General features: G+C 37.0%; 1 protein-coding gene across 2 annotated transcripts; it reads right to left on the reverse strand.

Moving 5' to 3' along the window:
- Window positions 1–575: 575 nt before the first annotated feature.
- On the reverse strand, window positions 576–3451 carry LOC103954303 ((R)-mandelonitrile lyase 2). 2 transcript variants are annotated; one of them, XM_048569052.1, is made up of 5 exons: window positions 3303–3451; window positions 2893–3029; window positions 2111–2770; window positions 969–1812; window positions 576–799 (listed from the first exon to the last, which is right to left on the reverse strand). In XM_048569052.1, exons 2-5 carry the CDS (start codon window positions 2993–2995, stop codon window positions 760–762), a joined length of 1647 nt encoding a protein of 548 aa, XP_048425009.1. In that variant the 5' UTR covers window positions 2996–3029; window positions 3303–3451; the 3' UTR covers window positions 576–759. The 2 variants fall into 2 exon arrangements, with proteins under 2 accessions (XP_048425009.1, XP_018504694.1); XM_018649178.2 differs by having other exon boundaries at window positions 3296–3451.
- Between the last annotated feature and the right edge of the window lie 14387 nt (window positions 3452–17838).

Here is a 17838-nt window from a genome sequence, read left to right on the forward strand (position 1 = left end):
AGGGTGTGGACTATGTGATTAAGTTGGGTACGGTGGATGTTCTCTAAATTATTTAGGGTTGTCTGAAGGTGACGTCATTGACACTTTGAAAAATTATTATACACTCCTAAGTGTATTTGTTGGACAATGAACGGTAAGGTACATAATCTCTCACATTCTGATAGAGAAAAAATGATAAACTTTATAAGATGACGCCACAAATTCCACCCCTAAAAACAGACCATGTCCAAAATTAAACCAACCCCTTGACTGCTATGAAAAACACAATTGGACTTCAAAGTAGGACAATTCAAAAATTTCATCCAATTGAGCATGTCTAGCTCAAAGTTTGAGTCGAAATAGGTAAATTGATAATACAATGAATAGTGGGACATGTTTATGACTTAAAGTTGGGGTGAGTTTTAGATGGATCAAATTGAAATAAAGTTTTATTCCAAAACTTCGGTTCATATCGGATACATATTTCTAAAAGGGTTTTTTTATTCACGCTCCACATTTTATTGAATACATCATACATGCTGAATACACTCTGCATCTACCTTTTCAATTACAATACTAAAAGAAGAAATAAATGATACAACTAATGTGCCTTTAGCTTCGATTTTCAATTATTCTTTCCGTCCTACCACTTGAGTCTTGAGTTACATTATGACCTTATTAACTAAGTTTATCTTAAGTAAAAACACGATAACACTAAAGGTTGTTGAATAATCTTCAATCCATTGTATGACAAATTGAATATAATCTCGAAGAAACGTGTCACTCTGATCTTTCTTCCAGCATTTGAACGCCAACATACCTGCCCAAAGAACAAAATTTGGTGTGGGAAAAGAACAACCATATATTCTTACACAAATAAATAAATAAAAAAGCAAATTAAGGACTTAGTTAAATATTTACTTAGTTGTATTATGTACAGGTAATTTCTTGTGGTTGTGTACTGAATTAAATGCATGTAACACGCATACCTGCCTAACATCATAAGAGTGGCTTGAGGATTGGTCCCTGGTGATAAATTGAATACAGATCCATCAACAACACGTAATGCCTTGATCCCCATGACCCGCAAATCTTCATCAACTACCTTTCCGACCAGGCATCCACCATGGTAGTGCCAAAATGAGGCTACTGTATCTCGACAAAAGGTTTCAAAGGATGCATCGTCTGACTGGTTCACTGGTAAGGGCGGTCCAAAAAGGTTGAAACCTTCTAGACCTGGCAAATCGTGAGCCTTATACGGTTTCAATGAATTTGTTTCTAATAAATCACCCATTTTCCTCACGGCACTAACACAACGAGAAAGGTCTGCCTCCTGTGCAAAGTAGTTGAATTTGACATTTGGAGCAACTTTGACATCATAGGATGATTGCAGTTTAAGAGAACCATAGGACAAGGGTCCTGGAAATTTGACAACAATTTGCCCGAAACTTGAATTTATGGTCATGGGAATAGTTGGACTAGGGAAAATACTAAAGGCCTGAGTAGAATATGGCAAGCCGGAGAAAGTCTCTATGTAATAATCACTTGTGATACCAACAACCTGTGCAGTAGAAGGTTCTACTTGAAACGGGGGCAAAATGGTAATGTAATTACGAGGATTATCACGCATAAACTGCCCAACGTAAGGTTGTGGGTGAACAACTGGGATTTTACAAGATAAAAGGTAAGATTTTGGGCCAACACCACTAAGTAGTAGAAGTTGAGGACTTCCAATTGCACCTGCACTCAATATAACCTCACCCTTACCACGTATCAATGCCTGATGAGACCTCCCGTTAGAATCACTGTATATGATTCCTTTAGCTGACAAACCTACATAAAATCGATATTAGAATTGGACATATATTTAATTTACAAGTAAACAGAATAGATTCAAATCCTTCAAATATATAGAAGATTCTCTCTTTTTAATGCCATGATAGATTCAATTTTTGTTTTATGGAAATTTTGTTGAGAATGAAAATGCCATATTGATGGAATAATGAACCTTGCATAGACTTATAAGTAAATTGGATTACTCCCCGTATAGTCAATTAGTTTTATGATTGAACCTCAACTTTCTTCAAATTTAAATGATCTATAATTGTATATATCAAATATGTTTGGATACCTGATGCTTCGGAAGAGAAAATGATCCTCTCTACTGTGGCATGAATTGCAACTCTCAGGTTTTTTGGATGTCCTTTATTCAGCAGTTCCACAGCTCCATGTCTTTTTCCACGATTGTCAAAGAGCGTACCCGTGACTTTACTTCCCAGAATGTGATCCAAAGTCAGTCCATTGTCTGGACGAACACCAGCTTCTAACATCGCATCTTTCACAACAGATTGCCAGCGTGTTACATTCGGACGGAATATTACAGTGTTTTCAACCCATTCATATGAATTATTGACTAAGTTCATGTCCAATTTAATTCCTGATTTCTCGTAGAATTCACTGTCGGCTCTTGAGTATATGCCAATATTGATCATACTTGACCCGCCTAGGATCCGTCCTCTTAAATTAGCCACACCATCTTCTGATGTGAACCTCTGGGCCGGTGTCTTACCGTCATCTTCTTGCATGAAATTTGCAAGAGTCTCATTCGCACGCAACACATTTGGATATGCTGATGGAATATTGCCCCTTTCTAGAAGGAGAACGGAGTAGTTTGCAGATAAAGTTGTTGCCAACGGGCACCCTGCCGTGCCCCCTCCCACAACAATGTAGTCATATTCTTCTTGTAATGGTAGATCAGTTGCGTTACGTACAAATTTCAAGTAGCTAAAGTCTGCATTATATGAACAAAAGAGATGAGGAAAAAAGTTTATATAGGGAGAACTGTTTTTTATTAAATTTATTTGTCATGTAAGTTACTTTAAAAAACCAATGGGACTTTTAAACTATATTTACCAAGGTCATCAGATGGATTGGCGAATGAGGGAACCCCTGGTTGAGGGCAGAACCCAAAAAAGTACAAGAGCAATAATATAGCAGCCGTTGTTGATTTCTCCATATTGTTTTTGAAGCTAGATATACGTCTTTCTATCCTGAAAATAAAATATATACAAAAAAAAAGGTTAGTTTCATGCCAGTTTATATATATATATATATATATATATATATAGAAATAATAACATGCTATTGATAATATCTGGTTATTGTAAAAAAAATAATTGAAATTTGGAGAACAAGTAATGAAATCCCTGGCCATGATTTAATTGAGAACATTTCACAATGCTCACAGATGACACATCGTTAACGGTATGTTATTTTAAAGCATGCATATATATCATAAACAAGAGACGATATTTACCTCAGACCAAAATATTGCCGTTGGTTTTGAAGCTATTTCCAATAACTTCTTAAGCACAATGGATGGATCTTGATATAGGAGGACTCCGATTCCTTCTTATATAGATGCCCGGTAGGCACCTGAAAATGTGGTTGGGTGCCAAATTTTGGGCATCTGTCACTTCCTTCGTTGTAAACAAACATACAGCTGAAATATAAAGGTTAATTAAGACACGGAAGGCGGCGATTAGATACTGACTAGTATACACAACGCAATGCATTTATCTGGTTCACCCTTAATTTGGTCCATTAAGTTGGCTGGCATTTTTATTATAATAATGGAGAAGTTACACATGTGTTATAATGAGTGTGGTCAACTAAATAATTGAATCTCACAAGTGTAGGAGAGGGCTCCTCTATATGGGAGGGACTGATGTAAATTAGATTGCGGAACAGACTGAAAATCAAGTTGAAAGGCGCAAATCGAGCAGCAAGAATAAAGCTTTATAGATTAATTTAAGTTTCAATGTCTGATTCGGAATCATTACATGTTGTTTCAAATAGATTGATGATGCACATCAAACTCATTGCTATAAGGTGTTAACGTTTCGAAGAGATTGTTATTTTTTATTTTTTTGTTACTTGTTTAATTGTATTCCTATTTAGTCTCCTAGAGTTTCTAGGGCTATATACATGAAGAGGTACCATAGATAAAATGTTTAACATGTTATCTTATCAATTGTCATTCAATTTTGTTTGAGATTTTCTAATAATACTTTATGATAAATTTCGGTAATGTTTTCTTTGGTTTATGTTCTCGAATGTGGAATAATCTGGAATTGTGGTCATTCTCATTCATAACTTATCCCAACATATCAGGACTTAATTTATAGTATTTTAATGTTAAGGAAGTTACGTAATTGATATGTATAGCTTGATGAATGCGACAGGCCCTCTGAATCGTTGTACATAATTCCATCTAAGAGAAAAATGGCGAGGTATATATGGAATTGTGCAAGTTCAGCGTTGAAACTAAACTCTGTTACGTATCTACAGTTCAACACCTCTGCACTTAGACATTTGGTGGCTTGGTGGTTCCAAGTTCAACACATTTTACACATTTATTTATTTGTTTATCAACTTGCATGCATTTTTTTTTCCAAAAATATAACTATTTGCATGCCCCGGTTTGAAATAACAATTGAAACTGTGACACCATATGGCCCACTGATTGAGTTTATATTGACCCATTCATGAAGCAAATTAGGACTATAGTTAGTCTCAAGTGTCATCGAATAATCCGATGAGGTATTTGATGACATATCCACCCATGAAAAAAGTTGTCGAATAGAAATATTTGCATGCCCCGTTTGAAATAACAATTGAAACTGTGATACTATATGGCCCACTGATTGAGTTTATATTCACCCATGAAGCAAATTAGGACAATAGTTAGTTTCAAGTGTCATCGAATAATCCGATGAGAGGTATTAGATGACATATCCATGCTCCACCGCACGATCTGACCTGCAGATTTAGACCGTGACCGTGGAATGTTTGACGCTGCATGAAAGTAGTAGATTGGTCATTGGCTGTGATATGACTTGGTCTTTAGAAGCAGATGAGCTGCTGCTGGGCAAAGATGGTGGCATTGCCATCGGCCAAGTGGAAGGTGGTTATCATAGACCTGAATAGGGTTAGCTCAGGACAAGGATTACAGAAAACAATATAGCAGACGTTTGAAGCATCTAATTTAGAAAAGTATAATTTAACAGGACAGATCCTTCATTCCTTGGGGAATCTCTCGTTTCTCAGGAGGTCTGATGCAGATATGAATAACCAAAATACCATGTTTTCAGTTTAGCTATCAATGGAAAAGTCAACCAAAACAATTCTATAAATATTACTAATTCAAATTAATTACATGATTGTCACTTAATTCTACCATGTTTTTTGACCGAGCAACTTTTTCTTGAAACTGATTGATCAAATTTTCTGGCGACCAACAACTTTTTTCAATCTCAATGTCACTCTCTAACAATGACCTTCAAAAGAACAAGCTAAGTAATGAATTTTCTCATAAATTCTCTAGTTTTATTGTAATTACATGTGTGGAAAAAAAAAATAAACTCACACAACAAAACATAATTGAAAATGAAAAAGTTGCACGTATTTTTTTAAGTCACTGTGTAAAAGTGACTTGAATTTTCAGCAACTAGAAAAAATTTGTAACCACCAGGTTGTGGCCAACAACAATTTTTGAAACTGGCACTGGTGCTATGTGGATCAGGTGCAATGGGGAAAAAAATATAAATGTTTCCATATAAGTGTATTTATTCACAATTTTTAGAAGGGATTAGTGGTATTTTCCCTAAAATCTTTATTGAAAGGTGGTATTTCATCTGAATTTGCCTTACTTTTTAACTTTTAGGGGTGTGGTGTTACTTGTTGTATGCAGCGTCCTATTGCGATCAAAGAAAAGATAACTCTTATTCTTTATTTTGTCTATATTCTATAACAACAAAAACATAAAGCCCTTCAAGTGCTTTAGAATCTGTAGCATTTGTAGAATCTTCTTACATAAGTTTTGATGCAATGCAAATTTCTGTTTTCTGGCTGTGTCCTAGCAGTGAACAAGAACGAGTTCCTTAACTTACCTGGAGATTAACAACTTTTAGCTGAGGGTTATCGGGCAATGACGGTTTCAGAGGATACTTCTCCTCCACATACTTATCCAAACATATTGTACTCGGAACAAAACTAACGGTACAAACAAACTAATAACATCAACAACTCTTTAATCAGTGAGTCTTGAGAATCGCGTGGACAAACATATATGGACCTTTGAGTGCACTGGTAAATGCTCTTAACCAACTAGGCTACAAGCCTCTTCCTTTGCCCTATTTTTTTATTGTAAACTTGGCTATTGCCATATGCCTCCTGTTTAGGGTATGTAGTAGAATATGAAGGTTTATGAATTCCTCCTTATGGTGTTGTATTCCCTCATTCACGCCTCTGTGTGTTGCTGACACACCCTGATCCCGATGTTCGGGGGACATCAGGATGGCCATGTGCTGGTCGACACCCGAGAATGACGCAAGCCATTTAATAATTGCAAATGTTGAGAACATGTGAAACGTGCATGTAAATTTCGCGCGTACTACGCAATGTAATTTTCCAACATATACCTTATAAGATAATATAATAATATTCAATTGCCAACAATGATAATGATAGTGATAATGCATGACATGTTCAGAGCATACATCTAATTCAGAATACAAGCGGAATGTGCTATTACAATGATGTTAGAAAGGATGGCACGATGTCATTGGTAGGGGAATGCCTCGTAACTCGGATTGTACGACTCGTTCCTATGTCCTGAGGGGGCGCAAAACAAATATGAGTGAACCAAGTTGATATGTATAATACTAAAACAGATATTCATCAACGTACTGACCCCCAAAGTTTTATGAAAACTCAATAGTATAATATGTAATAGGTTTTCCGAAAACCCGAGCATGCCATAAAACTTCTTAAAACATAAATTGTATATAATGTGCTAAATAGTGGTATCATAATCGACCCGTAAGCCCCTACATCACCCGACCTGTAAGCCAAAAATATGAATATCCTTCCAACCTGTAGGCCCCTACATCACTCGACCCGTAGGCCCCTACATCACCCGACCCGTAGGCCAATAAATATCTGCCAACCCAAAGGCCACTACACCACCGAACCGAAGCCAATATAAGTATAATTGCCCGTAGGCAAAACAATGATCACTAGATAAGCACAAAACATTGAATATAATCTTTCCAACATAAGTACATATATCTCAAAATATCTTCATAGTATATAGTCATCTATCATATATACTACAAAGAGTGTAAAAACATGTTCATAAATAGTATATAGTCATCCATCATATCTACTACAAAGAACATAAATTTGATAAAGTATGGTATTCCAAAATATTCTCAATAAAGCATGATAATCATAAAGTGTAAATCTAATTTACTCATAAAACGTAACCATTAAATCATGATTTTAATGTATGCATTTCTACTATTAAAATATGCATCTCAGAAGGGGTCCAGTCATAGATACTCCGTCGTCGAAGAGCCGTGCGAAATAGGAAAGACGAAATCACTGCTAATAATCGTACCTAAGAACATAAAGGCTCCAATTAATAAAACTCTAACATAACGATTGAATTTTAGAAAACAGATGTCATAAACGGATTCAGGACGTTGAAAAACATAAGGGGGGACCCAGCGCTGCCGTGGGTCGTCGAAAAGTTGGCTAAAAAAATCGCCGGTGTTGCCGTGGACGACGGCGCATGCACTCCACGCGATAACACTGGCTCGGCCTCACGCGTGTCCACGCACTGCTGGCCTCAGGGTTTGGGCCAGTTCTGGGTTTGGGCCTGAGGGTTTTGGGCTGACTTAGTGGGCTGGGCTGGGCTTATTGGGCTTCTCAAATGGGCCGGTTCTATGGCCTAAAAGCCAAGGTTCCCTTGGGTTTCAGGTTAAGGGTTGGGTTGGGTTTCAAAGGGTTTGGACTGAGGGTTTAACGGGCCTAAGGCCCAACTTGGACCGCCCAAGAACCTGGTTTTCTTTGGGTTCGGGGTCCGAATGTTTAAAAGGGTTGGGCATTAAAGGGTTTAGGCTTGAAAGCCCAGCCCAAGGGTTGGGGTTGAAAAAGAACTTGGGCTCCGAGTTTGGGTCAAAACGACCAAGTTCTCAGGCCGGATTCACAAAGGAGGAAGCCAGAGCTTCTGGAGCTCTGATTGACCTCGTTTATCCACTACAACCTACAACTAACTACCAAAATGAAGATAAAAGAGTGTAGGTTAGAACGATACCTTTGGTTTCCTAAGTAGTGGCCGGAGTTGGCTGGATTTTGGCTCAAAAGCCAAGGGGCTCGCCGGATCTAGGTTCCTGGGTTCTCTATGCTTCACAGAGACGAGAGAGGGAGAGAGAAAGCCATCACGGTGGTGGTGGTGTTGTCGTTCGTTGTGGTGTCACGGTTGGGTGTGTGGGTATGTATGTCACCGGGAAGGAAAAGGGAGAAGGGTTCGAGAGAGAGAGAGAGAGAGAGAGCTGAGAGAAAATGAGTGAGCTAATAGAGATAGAGTGTGTGTCTCAGGGGGGGAATAGAGAAGAAGAGAAAGGGAGATAGGGAACTGCAACGTAACAGGCAGAGAGAGGAGGAAAATTAGGGGAAAATCTAAAAAGGGGATTCGGATTGGGTAGGGAATAAGGGGTAAAAATGGTAATTTCATAAGTTCATGCAGGACAGGGTTTCACAGTTGCGATAAAAAGTTGATTTAAATCACATTTATTAGTCTTTTCTTCTTCAACTCACGATGTCCTGAATTCAAACCTCTCATTCTCCTTACTGTAAAATATCGTTTGTATTAAAAAAAAAACGCTAATTTAAATTGTTTTTATTTTCATGTAGCAGAGATGAAAAGTGGGTTCGGCCCACCAATATACTTGCTGGTGGGCCTGAGCAAAGTAGTCCACTTTCTTCTTCTTCGGTGAGAAATCCTCCCAAGAATTCCGAGTTCTCTGTTCTACTGTCCAGGTCATACAAACACTTCTCAGATTTTCTTCTCTCACAAAACCCAGCACTCTTCTCACCCTAAAAATGGAAACTAAATAAACAAAAAATATTAAACCTGCTCTCCTTATGAATTCATGCAACAGAGCTAATTGGTGGCCTGAGGAAGCGAAGCCCCCTTCACCTCACCGCCCTCAATTTCCTTCACAGTCGCATAGTTGACTGTAAATTCTGCTTGTTTCTTCAATCTGGTTTTGCTTTCTGCCCAATTGTCAAAAGCACTTTCTTTGTCATTCCAAATTTTGTCTGAACATATTCCAATTAAAAGGCGTAACTGAATATCTAGGGTTATTCTGTCATATTGTTACTGTATAGGTACATCTTTTGTTACTGTCAAGGCAAATGCAGTGTTGGGTTTACTTCTGTCAACCCATGGATAGTCGTTGTTGTAATCCTGATAATTCTTGCGGTTCCATTCGCTCATCACTTAAGCTTTTGGGGCCAGTGGTTATCTAACATGGTATTAGAGCCTTGTTTGGAAGAGGTATTTGTTGGAATTTATGGTTAGCCACATGCATAGATTACAACATTTATACATGGGACGAAAGAGCACACAAATCTGATGAAGCCATTACTGAATGATCGAGGAAGAGTCTTCTACTCAATGGGGACCTTATGTTCTCACTAGAATAGGGCTAGTTACTAAAAGAACTTGTTCCTCTTGAGCAAGGACTAAACCATTTTATAGACGTATAACCACAACCGTTTCCACCTATCATAGAAACTGCTTGGCAAAACTGCATGCCCATTTACACTCCAACGTGGGATATCCACTCACCAACATGTTTAACCTTATTGTCCTACTTTAAAGGAAAGAAGACTTATTCAAATATTAACTCTAACTGATTCCAGTTTCAACTAAACTCAAAACCCTAATGAGATAAGTTTAGAGTCCAATAGGGTTCCAACATTCTCCCACTTGGACCTAAACTGATCATCCTTGTTTCGAGCCATGTTTCCACCAAAACCAATTCCTTAGTGATCATGTGAGTTAATAAACGAATAACCAATTCCTCACACATCCACCATGAGTGATTCGAGACATAGAACTTCAGAAAAGACATGCACTATCATAGCACAGCCACTCTGAAATCACCATATCACAAAACCATTCACGTATGATGCATAAACATGTTGGCCAGAAGGGAGTTTTACTTTATACTCCCACTGGATAAACCATTACCTTATCGTTGATTAGTTTTAACAAAGCATCTTCAGCTATCTTTCACGCTGAAATAGTTAAAACCACCTGAAGTTTCAAATAAGCAAACAATGCTACAAGGGATAGTAAAATGTATAGAAGCCCCGACAGCCAAACATTTGCTTATTACTAACAATTCATGTCAAAACCAACACATAGAACTAAATCAGCAAGTTTTCTCACATTTATTTGCAGAAATGGCTATAAAGTAAACAAAATTAAATTATAAGTTTACTGTCACATAGCTATTGAATCGAATAATTCCTGCACTCCCATCCTTGCAACATGTTCTTTAAACACAGAGACTTTGGTCATTTATCAAACTCCAATGAGTTTGCCTAAATAATTCCAGTGAAGCATCAATATTGCCATATGCAACTATGAATTTAATTGAAAGTCTTAAACAAAAACAACATAGTGCGAACAACACTCCCACTAATTCAGCATATTAACAATGTAATGACTAAAAGACTTTCTCATAGCAATAGAATTAGATAATTATTCTAACTGGTTAGCCACAAGGATTCTTTATTGCTTGCATCCTTTAAATAAGCCAAAAGAAATCCTTACGACATAAGCATACATTATAAGTTAATATGCAAGATATAAGGCTAAACAATATAGAATTATCTCCCCATTAATCTACAACATCATAACTTGATTGTAGAACAAAAGCATATTATCATAAAATTTCCTTTTCCTTTTGACTTTCCTTAACCATGTATGATTGAAACACAAAATCATACCGAAAATAATCAAACAGTAAGAGCTAATGAAACCAGTAGAGATATAGGTATTAATTTTAGGTCTTATTAATATCATACTCATTATAAAAGATCAACATGCAACCATCCAAGGTAACCATATGCAAGAGACGAAAATTGACAATGTACACATAATAATAATAATAATAATAATAATAATAATAATAATAATAATAATAATAATAATAATAATAATAATAATAATAATCATTAGATGAGTCATTCATCAAACTTTATTCAAGACATGCAATCTGCCCGGAAACTCTGCGCATTTGCCAAGAATATATATTCATAACAAATTCAATTTCATATCAATTTAATTTGGTGCCCATAGGAAAAAACCAGAATGTCTAATTTTATCATCTAATATTAATCATTAGATGAGTCATTCATCAAACTTTATTCAAGACATGCAATCTGCCCGGAAACTCTGCGCATTTGCCAAGAATATATATTCATAACAAATTCAATTTCATATCAATTTAATTTGGTGCCCATAGGAAAAAACCAGAATGTCTAATTTTATCATCTAATATTACAAGACAACGTCCAAATAGACATCATGATTCAAAATTGAAGAGACTTAAAAGCTTAAAACTCAAACAATGTGCACCTAAGTAATCTTTGGTTAACCTTCATGGGTCCAATACATTTGCATCGACAAGTCTCATGAAGAGACAAAACATATATCATGATGCAACCAATTTCCATGCACAAAACCACAAACTATAATGCGACTCATAGTGGAAATATTTGTAACTAAAAACACATAACTTTATTCCTGGGTCATACATTACATGAGTTACCTTTATGAAAAACTTTCAACACCTTTGGACAAGATGAAGCTTTCAGAAACTCTGGTGAAATAGAATCCATACTGTGCCATCTTAATTGAACCAAAAATAACGATCTACACCTTTGGGCAAGAAGATCATCCCTTTGTTATAATTAAGATGCAAGTTTGATCAAAGAACTTTGACATCACCGGTCCTAATATCAACTAAAACCATTGCACTTTGCTTAGTTGATGCAAGTGTGTGTCATAACTTCGATCAAATTCAACCTGAAATTAAATAAATAAATAAAAACAAGCACATAGAGTGAATGGCAGGTATATGTGATTTAGGTGCAGAAAGCAATGATATGTTCCATTATTTTGTATTCCAAGTTCACCAAATTAGGCATTTGATCAGACATGCTTTCCGATGCTTCAAAGCCAGCACTTCGCATGCTGCAAAGGCCAAGCAAGTAGCATAGCGTAGACTATAGAATAGATAACTAGCCATCACACCTAAACACACTTCAAAACAAGTTCTATTTCCAGAATGTTATGAGAAGCACAGGCAGCTGAAATAGTATGCAATAAGCACACAAATAATTGTTTAAGTAAAAACTATAATAAGAACCAACTCAGCAAGCAAAAATGAGTGTTACAATTAAACAAGTGGAAGAGATAAGACTCACTTTGATATTCAATTAATTTCAATTTTCAGCATGCTTGAAAATGATCACATCATATATTATCAAGTACAAAGAATAAAATATCATGTGCGATATAGTGGTTTATATCCGTGTTTCTACTGGCTTTGGTTGTTAAGATTCATACAGATTTCCTAAGTATAAGATTTTATCAAAATTGCCTACATTTCATCATAGCACTCCAACTTCGTTTTCAAATTCAAGTGCATGCAACAATGATTTAGTTGTATGTTATCCAGCCTAACAATCAATTAAATCAAGCTCATATTTCATATGCACAATAAAAATATATTGCTTTACCACTCACTACTAGAGTGAGATTCAGAATATATGTATACAATCACCGGTAGACATATTAAAATAAGACAACAAAAACTTACTAAACTATAATTGCACTACACCAATGGCTATGTGCCAATACATATTTAGATATCAATATGTATTATAATGCAGTCAAAAAGACATTACTGGTATGCAAAGCGTGTAGCATCAAACAACATAGATTTATGTTACACCTTTGGACAAGAAACATAAACTGTCAAATATGCATTATGCATCCTTATTTGTATAGCTATTTCACAAACTTCACACTCCAACTTGGATTACATCTTTGGACAAGAGACTAAAGTTGGCTTATGAAATCATGAAATACTATACACTGAGTCACAGTTTGAACCAATCATTATTTCTTTCTTTGGAAAGATTAGTCTCACGTAATAAACTGTTACTCACAATTTTAAGTAAAAATACCTTGAACAAAACTTCCCAATGATTCTCACTTTGGTGAAAAAATTATATAAACATTTGTTCAAGAATACTTTATCATGGCTGTAGTAACCTCTGAGATGAGTTATCTTTATCACCATGCCTTTCAACCTGTGTTTGAAAAACTTTATACACATGAACCATTAATAATGACGACCATAAACCATAACTAAATTTTTGTCAAATAAAATTCCTGATAATCCCGACTTGGGAAGATTATTTTATTTGGTGTCTTTAACAATATTAATCTTAAGAAGCCAGAAGATGTTAGTAATATAACAAAACATATATTAATGGTTCATGTTTAACCTTTACGTTTATCACCAACATCCTTTTATCTTCACAGAGCATCCCTCTCCATTTTGAGCAACAACGCCGGAGATAGCTTTGGCGGGGAGAGAGAGGGACCCACCGTTGCTCTTCAGAGGTGTTTCAGAATCACCGACGACAAGCCCTGATACAATCCCAGCAGACCTTGCTCTCGCACGATCTCTGAGGTGACCCGAAACGCACGTTGGCACGCCAACTGCTGTGCAGCGGAAACCACGTCTTTGTTACGTCTACCGGAAACATCATCGTCTCTCCCAGCATGGCCGAGAACGACGCCATTAAGATCTTCAAGTTGTGCCATGGCTGAGGTTCAGCAAAATCCCTCAATTTTTTTTTTAGGAGCTCTCTCTCCCTTGCCGTGTATCAACTCTCTTCTCTTGTGGACGCTTGCCCCTTTTCGTTTCTTGGGAGAGCCGGATGCTCTCATCTCTCTCACTCTGCTTCGCTCTATTCTTATTCAACCAAAAGTAACAACCTTTATTTCTTTTCCCTTAAATTAAGGCACGGAAAGGCAGCCTATGCCTTTCATTCTGCTTTGCGTTTTCACATTAACTTTAATCCTGTACCTGATAAAAACTTAAAGAAGCAAGCAAAAGCAATAATCTAATTTATACGTTGCCAGTAATCACCAAAAGAATCTATGAAGAGCTACCCGATGCTCTGATACCAAATGTTGGAATTTATGGTTAGCCACATGCATAGATTACAACATTTATACAGGGGACCCACAGTTGGCTCATCATTATCATACTCTAACTTTGTTGTACTCAATTGATTTGTTCCAGTACATCTCATTTCTCATGCCCTTCTAACTGGATTATGTTTGTTTTAACCATACAGCAAACTATTGATGATGAGAAAGATGACAAAGTGAAAAATTTTAAGGATGAATACGGTGTTCATGTTTACAATGCTATGACAACTGCCTTGCTGGAATTGAATGAGTATAATGCCAGTGGTAGGTACGCAATACCAGAATTATGGAACTTTGAGCAAAAGAGGAGGGCCTCACTGAAGGAGGGTATCTCAGCTTTACTGAAGCAGTTTGAACTCCAGAAAAGGAAAAGAAGCTGACGGTCCATTTATTGCAATTTGACTTGCTATAGAAAAATGGATTTTGAATTAGGTAGAGCTCTCAACTTGGGTGATAGAAGTTTATGTAGAAATTTATGTTAAAAGTTGGATAGTAGGACTTTTGTTAATGGAGAATTGGTTATTCTATTGTTCAGTTCCATGTTATAGTTTGTGTGTCGCAAGGTTTATTGTTGAATTGGACTCCCGTCTTATCTTTCCTTGTTATGCCTAAGGGCCAGTTTTAAATCTCGGTTCGAAGCTTCAAAAGAACCTCTACAATTCTTGTTTTGTCAAAGGTTGTTGTTGGTACATGTGTTAGTTGAGTTTATTTTTCTCGCCAATATAACATTTCATAAATTATTCTGGTCGTACATTCCCTTGTTACTTGTTTTGTTTGACCATACGTGTTTCACATCACTGAATTTGGAAGGGCTAGCTGGAGGGATTTGGATGGAAGTATATAGTTGACAACTTCTTTTCTAATTTCTATGAAGTTCTCGTGAACACACACAACCCCTACACACACCTAGGAGCACCCTATGGTTTCTTCAGAATTACCCGGTTCTAACATATATAAGGTAGTTCATGTTGATTGTTTTCCTATATGCCAAACACAGAGATGTTTTTCTGAAGATCACTCATCACTTCACTGATATAGATATGCTGACGGTAGATTTGATTTCGATCAATTCCTCATGTTTTCTCCTGTATCATAATTTAGTTTAACCGGTGCCACTAATAGTTTTATTCTTAATATTAAGAATAAAATCTCCTATTAATTAACCCATCATATATAGGTTCTAACCACACACTGTTATCTAACAACTTGGTAGGAAAGCTTTTGCCTATGTTGTGTGTATACTTGTTAGTGTAAATTGAAATATAGCTCAGTCAATTGATATTTTGGAAGAAGAAGGAATTGAAGAGAGATGAATGTACAAGGAAGAGAAAATGGTTGCTTCTTTCGCTCTGTAAAGGGAAATTTTATTTGAATCCATATTTTGTATCTCAACACCCAGCTTATTTTATATCCATAGTTCAATGTAATGTGAATTGTTGTTGTAACATCCCACATCGCCTAGGGGAGTGGATCCTGTAAGCCTTATATGTATATTCTTATCTCTACCTAGCACGAGGCCTTTTGGGAGCTCACTGGTTTTGGGTTCCATTGGAACTCCGAAGTTAAGCGAGTTCCCGTGAGAGCGTTCCCATGATGGGTGACTCACTAGGAAGTTCTCGTGTGAGTTCCCAAAAACAAAACCGTGAGGGCGTGGTAGGGGCTCAAAGCGGACAAGGCGTGGTAGGGGCTCAAAGCGGACAATATCATGCTACAGTGGAGTCGAGCCTGGGATGTGATGGGGGCTCGGGCCGGGATTTGACAATTTGGTATCAGAGTCAAACCCTGGCCGAGTGTGCCAACAAGTCGTTGGGCCCTTAAGGGGGGTGGATTGTAACATCCCATATCGCCTAGGGGAGTGGATCCTGTAAGCTTTATATGTATATTCTCATCTCTACCTAGCACGAGGCATTTTGGGAGCTCACTGGTTTCGGGTTCCATCGGAACTCCGAAGTTAAGCAAGTTCGCGCGAGAGCATTCCCAGGATGGGTGACTCACTGAGAAGTTCTCGTGTGAGTTCCCAGAAACAAAACCGTGAGGGTATGGTAGGGGCCTAAAGTGGACAATATCGTGCTACAATGGAGTCGAGCCCTGGATGTGGTGGGGCCCGGGCGGGGATGTGACAATTTGGTATAGTCCCACCTCTACCTAGCACGAGGCCTTTTGGGAGCTCACTGGTTTCGGGTTCCATCGGAACTCTGAAGTTAAGCGAGTTTGCGCAAGAGCATTCCCAGGACGGGTGACTCATTGGGAAGTTCTCGTGTGAGTTCCCAGAAAGCCTCGTGCTAGGTAGAGATGGGAATATACATATAAGACTTACATGATCTACTCCCCTGGGCGATGTGAGATGTTACAGTTGTCCACAGCTTTTGTATCTAATAAATATCCATGGTCTCGACTATATATATATATGTGTGTGTGTGTGTGTGTGTGTGTGTGTCCACGATTAAAAATATTCATTGATCTACCAAAAGTTATCATGGATGTACCTATTTTTCTACCACAGATAGGAATATAGAGTCTAGAAGATTCTCATTTAATTGAAACATAACAAACTCATTAAACACTCTAACCAGGAGCTCATTTAATTGAAAAGAAAAATGAATCAATACGTAAAAATTGAACCAATCGATTGAACACATACAAATTATTAAGCTAATTAGTGCTCTAGAAATTTAGAGATGTCAAATGATGAAGAAAAGGAAGAGGAAGAGGTTTGGATGACTACGGAGGAGTAGATGGGGGTGCATAATGAAAACCATGGGACATGGAAGGATTTTTTAAAGAGAGAGAGAAGGGGCTTTACTCCGTGGAGATGATGGACTGGTTAGGGTTTTATTTTATTTTTATTTTTAAGTAGATTGAGTTGGGTGTAAAAAGAAGTTTGATTGAGTTGAGTTTTGATAAGTAAAGGTGGTTTCGAAAATAACCTTGGGTGTAAAGAGATAATAATAGATAAATCAAATATAATGTGAGTATAAAAAGTAAGCTGGGTGTTGAGATACAAAATATGGGGTCAAATAAAATTTCCCATCTGTAAATCACAGAGGAAAATATTCTTCTCATTGATTGTTACTCTCACTCCCACAAAAGTTGTGTAAAAGGGAATAATACCGTTAGAAACTCTTAGCTGGATCTCTCTCTAGAAATTGATCTCAGCCACTCATCTAGTTAATAACTAGGATCATTATACATGACACTCATGACCTTACATAGTTGAGCCTTACACTTGGCAATATTAAGTATAAGTGAATACACAATTAAACACATAAATTATTCACTAATACCAATCAGCTCACTCCTTATAATTCAACAATATTGTCTAGTAGCATATCAATGTAGGGTATTTGTACTCAAGTGCACTAATTTTTGGAATGGAAAAATTCGGGAAATCTCATTCTCCAACAACTATCCTAGCATTGTGGTAGGCTCCATGACACATCTTCACTTGTCATCAATGTGGGAGATGGAGACTGCAAGAGCACACCTTGAAAAAAAAAAAAAAAAAAAAAAGCTTATTTTTTGCGAATGAAATATATTTGAAATCGTTGTTTGAATGCTGCGCATGAAGTATGACTTCATTTTTCTTAATTTTGCATAATATGACCACATTTTTTTTTAAATTTCGCATCAATTTGAACGGCGTCATAATGCTTGGAAAACCCTAAACCTTGATTCAGGTTTTTTGTAGGTTCCTATCGAAACTT

This window comes from the organism of the source record quoted next, unplaced genomic scaffold, assembly GCF_019419815.1.
Source record: "Pyrus x bretschneideri cultivar Hongxiangsu unplaced genomic scaffold, Pyrus_bretschneideri_v1 Contig5, whole genome shotgun sequence".
Classification (NCBI taxonomy): Eukaryota; Viridiplantae; Streptophyta; class Magnoliopsida; order Rosales; family Rosaceae; genus Pyrus; species Pyrus x bretschneideri.